Source organism: Microchirus variegatus (genome assembly GCF_963457635.1).
Source record: "Microchirus variegatus genome assembly, chromosome: 4".
In the NCBI taxonomy this organism is placed as follows: Eukaryota; Metazoa; Chordata; class Actinopteri; order Pleuronectiformes; family Soleidae; genus Microchirus; species Microchirus variegatus.
Window position 1 is genome coordinate 37,185,192 of NC_139805.1, and position 7,577 is coordinate 37,192,768.

General features: G+C 41.5%; 1 protein-coding gene across 1 annotated transcript; it reads left to right on the plus strand.

Moving 5' to 3' along the window:
- Positions 1-4,926: 4,926 nt before the first annotated feature.
- Positions 4,927-6,669, plus strand: LOC310925591 (tripartite motif-containing protein 16-like; the record flags this gene model as incomplete). The annotated part of the gene is made up of 1 exon (XM_083887572.1): positions 4,927-6,669. The coding sequence occupies one exon, from the start codon at positions 4,927-4,929 to the stop codon at positions 6,607-6,609; it is 1,683 nt and encodes a 560-aa protein (XP_083743698.1). The 3' UTR covers positions 6,610-6,669.
- Positions 6,670-7,577: the final 908 nt, after the last annotated feature.

Consider the following 7,577-nt stretch of genomic DNA (forward strand, 5'->3'; position numbering starts at 1 on the left):
TCGGCGCAGCGCACGCTTGTTCAGGTGCCAATTGAAACCCAAGTCACATTATCAAGTGCGTCATTATTACAGTTACTTTGTTCTTGTCAACAAAGATGTTATATTTAGGGATGCACCGATAATTCGGCGGCCGTTAACACAGTGACTTCACTGTGGAACAGCAACTATTAAAAACTGGAAAGTCTCTTTGTGCAAAAGCGAAACTTGGCTGCATACGGAGCAGATTATGAACTTTCTGCGACATTCACATCACACCAGAGAACATTCTCTCTCTTTGAGCAGTTAACTAAAGACAGCAGCTCATCTGATGCATCTGTTATTCCCTTAATTACAGCGCTAAAGCATCATCTACACAAAGATTGAGACCACGGAGTAAAAACGATGAAAAGTGCGCTCTGCTCTAAAGAGTCCGTCACCACGTTTTACTCAGATCTACTCGGATCACCTGCACTTTATCTCGACTGTACTCTATCCTCGTCATATAGATCATTATTTTTATGTGGGGATAAAACACGTAGAGAAATGATCCAGTCTGCTTTGGATGAAGAGACCGCTTGACTCAGTAGCGACGAACGGCGCAGGAGAGGGAGAAGAGAACAGCGCAGGGGCGGTGCGCAGAAATAAAAGGGCCGTTTGTCTGCACCAGATGAGGGGGCACTACCACTTTTTTATTTATGTTCCTTTATTTTACTTTTAAATGTAACCATTGCATGGCTTGTTTTAAGAATCACCGGCCAATTACTGAATTATTATTTAACTTAAGTGAAACATTTATTTTTTATTTATTTAATTTCAAGAGTGTCTTTTTGTAAGACTCTATAGTTGGTGTAAAAGTATTGTTAATAAATGTCTCACAATAACACATAATAGTCAAAATTCAAACTTGTAAACTTTAATTTTTTTTTTTTTTTTTTTTTTTTTACAAAAAAGCCGTGGGCCGCCGGTGCGCTGCCCGAGAGGTCGTACCACCGGGCTTAGCAGCTTCTCTGGGGGAAACCCTGTAATCACATGTAACATGTGTCTCTGTGATAGAACTCATGATCATCATGATTTGTTCTATTCTTTTCTGACAAAGTGAAGTATCTATCCATTCTTGATTATTGTAGTAAATCATTGTGTTCTGTGGAGTTTGTTTTAATCAACCATATTATTTAATCCAGGTTTGGGATTGAAGTGAAACAAAGTGATTTAAATAAAAAATAAAAAAAACATCAGAAATATCTTTGTTATCTTTGTTTCTGTCCCTGAGTCTCGATGAGATAAGATCGTCCTTTCACAGCAGATAAAAACAACAACAAGTTAGAAAATACAAGGACACAGAAATAAGGATTAAATATGTGCAATAAAAACAATATTACTTATCTGGACAAGAGGGGAAGATTAAAAATTAGGATGATAATTTACATTTACAGTAAATCCTAATTGTGTTGTGAATTAAAAAAACATTAAAAAATATATTTATGATATTTTCTTCCTTCAGTATTTCCCTCTCTCTCTTTCTAGGTTTTAATAGCAGTTTTACTGGTAGTTAATTAGTTTTAGTCGTAGGGTTATTATTATTATTGTTATTATTATTATTATTAATAAGTTTGGATAAAATTGTTGTAACCGTTGCATAAAACAGTTTTTGTTTTGTGTAACAGACTGCTCCAGTTCCGCTGTAGGCGCGCTAAAGGAGCTAAAGGAGCTAACTGCCGCAGCACGTAAACATGACGTCGGCGCGCGTCTTTTTCCGCTCAGTCGTCATGGAAACGCGTAGTGCGTTAACGTTGACGTCATTAAACTGCCCCAGAACGACTCTAAGCAAGAACAAAAAAATGGTGTATGACGGCTACATGTTTATAAGACGTAGCTCACAAAATGGACAAGTAGGTGAATACAGACACAAAAGACGGACGGTGCAATCAGTAAACTAGCCTACGCTGTCGGGGGCCGACAGCAAGGGGTATATCCGCGGACTTGTCCAATCCTCAACTTTCCAATATACCCAAAGTATACGCACTCGCACCTGCCACTAACTGTTTTAATTAATTATTAATAAATTCAACAAAATAACTGTTAAATATTATGATATAATGCTGACTACACTTTATACATGTTCAAAGTATCCATATATACTAATATTGAACACAGAATACCTGAACTCATACATTTCTCTCTAGTTTTCTTAAAAGGAACCCCGGCTATAAAACTTGTAGTTCTTAAAAGATAAATGTTAGTATCAGTTATAATAAATTGATATAAAAAACCTTCTAGATGTCTTCGTTTTTATAAAATTTGTAAAAATAGTTTAACTAGTATGTCGCCGTTGTTGTTTACGTCGCAATGCACTCTGGGTAGTGACGTATAAAGGTTGTACTGGGGGCTTCGGGACCCTGTTGTGACTGTTCAGCATAAACATGTCATCTGTTCAGCCTTTTCAATTTGAACCCGAGCGAACATACAGGAGGAGGACAGCACTGACAATGTTTCACAAAACGACCATCAAAATGAAGCGCAAGAAAGACGGGATGAGGCGAGAGTGGGACAAAACCGGTGGTGTACGTGCGGCAACTGCGTCTCCATATATGGATATACAGTGAAGCGGCGACTGCAGACGCGGGTTGTCTGCTCACGAGAGCATCCAGCGTCTCGTCTCTGCCGCTTTTTAACGCGGATTACACTCGCTTCACGCGGGCGTTTAGGCTCCTTGTGTGGGAGAATTGTCGGACAGGCATTTTGTTTAAGTCTCCGTTTGTATCCACCCGCTCCGGTGAGGTCTTTTAGCAGCTGTGGGCGACTAAAAGCCTCAAATGCTTATGGCTAAAAATGTCGAGAACACAGCCGCGGATCTTTAGGAAGTTGTGTCCTTCCACAGGCATCTTCCCACTCCTTTCTCCTCTTCTTGTCAGTGGGAAAGCTGTGTAAACTCACAGCACTTCCCTTGTTGCCTTTCGATAAAAGCCAATCGAAAGTCGCCCACAGCTGCTAAAAGACCTCACCGGAGCGGGTGGATACAAACGGAGACTTAAACAAAATGCCTGTCCGACAATTCTCCCACATAAGGAGCCTAAACGCCTGCGTGAAGCGAGTGAAATCCGCGTTAAAAAGCGGCAGAGACAAGAGACGCTGGATGCTCTCCTGAGCAGACAACCCGCGTCTGCAGTCGCCGCGTCACTGTATATCCATATATGGAGACGCAGTTGCCGCACGTACACCACAGGTTTTGTCCCACTCTCGCCTCATCCCGTCTTTCTTGTGCTTCATGTTGATGCTCGTTTTGTGAAACATTGTCAGTGCTGTCCTCCTCCTGTATGTTTCGCTCGGGTTCAAATTGAAAAGGCTGAACAGATGACATGTTTATGCTGAACAGTCACAACAGGGTCCCGAAGCCCCCAGTCAACCTTTATACGTCACTACCCAGAGTGCATTGCAACGTAAACAACAATGGCGACCTACGAGTTAAACTATTTTTTTCAAATTTTATAAAAACGAAGACATCAAGAAGGTTTTTTATATCAATTTATTATAACTGATACTAACATTTATCTTTTAAGAACTACAAGTTTTATAGCCGGGGTTCCTTTTAATAAAACTAGTTGACCTATTATACATTGTTAAATATTATGAATATTAAAATGCTAACCACACCTGCCATATCTTCAAAGTGTCCAAATGTCATGAAAAAGCAAACACTATGTTTACTAAATTTCATGAAAAAGCTACAATATGTTCAAACTTTCCATTAATGCATTAATAAAGAAATGGAGGCTTAACTCTTTTTTATATGATAATTAATACATTTATATTATAATGTAATAAATATTATGAATAAGTGCTAAATAAACCCATGATATCCTCAATGTGTCCAAATGAGCTCAATAATAAAGAAAAAATGCCTTAACTATTTTTTCTGTGTTCACTAATAAGTTAACCAGTTAACTTATTATGTAACTATTACCAATCATAGCCAAAGTAATAATGATTGTACATGTAGATAGTTGTTACATGAATCATTGTACAACATTTGAAGGCAATATCTCCATCGGTCTGGAAGATAAAGCCGAAAAATGTGTTTTTAGCTTTATAAATTAATTAATTTGCTAATTATTATTAAAGCTACAAAGATAGGGATAATTCTCAGTTGTTATGTGATGCCCATGCAAAATTTGAAGCCAATACCTGCAATATTTTGGAAGATACAGGCGAAAATGTTTTTTATATCATTAATTAATTAATTAAAATTAATAGGGATCATCTACAGGGGGAATGTGACCCATAAAAAAAATAAGAAAATTTAATCTCAAACACCTTTCCAGTTATCGCGTTAACGGCTAAAATCTGCGGACGCGGACACGGACGCGGACACGGAACAACCGTTCACTCCAGACTTTTTAAGGTCCGGTAAATAACTTTCAACAATTCCATACTTTTTTAGGACTTTCAAGAACTGCACAATCTCCCTGTGCTCGACTGGACTGGAGCCTCAGACATATTCAGTCTTTGAGCTCTGAGGCTTCACAGTGAACTGTGGCAGCTCGATACAGGCAGAAGATTTCCCTGCCAACAAACAGAACATGAGGAAACGAGGGGGAAACCGACCGTCTCAACGTTCTAAACAAAACCCCCCAGTAAAACACAGCTTTACAGCTCATTTATCACCAAGAACGATTCCACACAAGTGACGTTGTGTGTTTTCAGAAGGATTTTCCCACTCTTTGGTGTGTTGAGGACAGACAAACAGGTCTGTGTGTTTATCTGTGATCACGTCACTACATACAAAGTTCACTCCACTGCTCCACACTGAGCTCACATTTCCTGCTCCTCACCACCACCCTATCACATCTGCACTTTGACAAGGGGAGGAGGAGCCGACAGGCTCCGCCCACTGCAACAAACAAGCTCAAGCTGGTTCCTCTTGTGAGAAAGAGAAAGTCAGACGGTGAAATGGCGCAGGCAGGAGTTCAGCTGCAGAGAGAAACTTTCTCTTGTTCCATCTGTTTGGAACTTCTGAAGGATCCGGTGACTCTGAACTGTGGACACAGCTTCTGTATGAACTGTATTAAAGACCACTGGGACTCTGAGGACGTGAGGAGGATCTACAGCTGTCCTCAGTGTAGAGAGGCCTTCACACCGAGGCCTGACCTGAAGAAAAGCACCATGTTAGCAGAGTTAGTGGAGGAGCTGAAGAAGACTGGACTCCACGTTGCTCCTGCTCATCACTGCTATGCTGGAGCTGAAGATGTGGCCTGTGATTTCTGCACTGGGAGGAAACTGAAAGCTCTCAAGTCCTGTTTGGATTGTTTGGCCTCTTACTGTGAGGAACATCTCCAGCCTCATCATCAATCACCTGCATTTAAGAGACACAAGCTGGTGGAGCCCTCCAAGAACCTCCAGGAGAACATCTGCCCTCATCACGACGAGGTGATGAAGATGTTCTGCCGCACTGATCAGCAGTGTATCTGTTATCTCTGCTCTGTGGACCAACACAAAGACCACGACACAGTCACAGCTGCAGCAGAGAGGAAGGAGAAGCAGAGAGAGCTGGATCTGAGTCAAGAAGAAGTCCAGCAGAGAGTCCAGGACATAGACAGAGACGTGAAGGTGCTTCAACAGCAGGAGGAGGACCTCACTGTCTCTGCTGATAAAGCTGAGAAGGACACAGACGAGGTCTTCACTGAGACGATGAATCTCCTGCAGAAAAAACACTCTGAGGTGAAGCAGCAGATCAGATCCAAGAAGGAAACTGAAGTGAGTCGAGTCAGAGACGCTGAGAAGAAGCTTGAGCAGGAGAAGACTGAGCTGAAGAAGAGAGAAGCTGAACTGAAGCAGCTCTCACTCACACACGACCACAACCAGTTTCTCCTCAACTACGGCTCACTGTCAGCACTCAGTCCATCTACACACTCGTCCACCATCAACGTCCGTCCTCTGAGACACTTTGAGGACGTGACAGCAGCTGTGGTGAAGCTCAGAGATCTACTGAAGGACGTCCTGACCCAGACGTGGACAAACATCTCACTGGCTGTGGATGAAGCAGATGTTTTACTGACACCAGAACCAAACACCAGAGCTGAGTTCTTCAGATATTCACAGGAAATCAAACTGGATCCAAACACAGCTCACACACAGCTGTTTTTATCTGAGGGAAACAGAAAAGTGACATTGATGACGGCACATCAGTCTTATCCTCCTCACACAGAGAGATTCACTAATTATTATCAGGTTCTGAGTGAAGAGAGTCTGAGTGGACGTTGTTACTGTGAGGTGGAGTGGACAGGAAGAGGAGGAGTTTATGTAGCAGTGACGTACAAGAACATCAGAAGATCAGGGGTTTCAGATGAATGTTTATTTGGACACAATGACAAATCTTGGTCTTTAGAGTGTTACCAAAACGGTTGTTATTTTCGACACAACAGAATCCAGACTAAAGTCTCAGATGTTTGTGCCTCCAGAGTGGGAGTTTACCTGGACCACAGAGCAGGTCTTCTGTCCTTCTACAGAGTCTCTGACACCATGACTCTGATCCACAGAGTCCAGATCACGTTTACTCAGCCTCTCTATGCTGGAGTCTTGCATTATACTACTTCTTTACCTGGATCCACAGCTGAGTTCTGTAAACTCAAATAGACTCGAGTTCTTTCAGGAGCAGTGAGTTCAACTCTGCTGTCAATCAAACAGTGTGGGCGTGTCCTTGAGTTTGTTGTTGTCTCTATAATCACATGTAACATGTGTCTCTGTGATAGAACTCATCATCATCATCATCATCATGATTTGTTCTTTTCTTTTCTGTCAAAGTGATTTAAAGACATAAGAAATAAGTATCTATCCATTCTTGATAATTGTATAAAATCATTGTGTTCTGTGGAGTTTGTTTTAATCAACCAGATTATTTAATCCAGGTTTGGGATTGAAGTGAAACAAAGTGATTTAAATAATAAAAAACATCATAAATATCTTTGTTATCTTTGTTTCTGTCCCTGAGTCTCGATAAGATAAGATCGTCCTTTATATTATCAAAGACACGCGTGACGTCATGTTTACGTGACTCCCAATTGTTAAAGGAGTCTCTAAAGTAACGCTAAACTTTAAAAACAGAGGCAAACATACGCAGTACACGGGTACGCTGGTTATTTGTAGCGCTGCTCTTTTCCTTTAATAAACAGACAGCTCCAGTTCGACTGCGGGTGCGCTAACTAGGCTAAAGGAGCTAACTGCCGCGGCATGTAAACATGCCGTCACGCGTCTCTTTCCAGTCAGTCGTCATGGAAACGCGTCACGCAGTAATGTGCGTTAACATTGACGCCGTTAATGTGCATTTAGCATTTCTACAGCTAGCTCTTGCATTTCCTATGCAAGCGACGTCAAAGTGGGCGACGCACACACTGGTGCTCGTAGTGAGACGCCTGCGAAGTTTGAAGACTGTCAGGCAAAAAGATATGCCCACGGCCAGACGGACGTTTCTTGAATGAATAGAGAAATAAGCAGTTCATCAGTTAATTAAACAGAGTACACGTGTGGTTATACTGCGTTTACCACACTTTATAAAGTCCTATCCACACGGACGAAATGGGACGAAACGGAAAACTGCCCCAGAA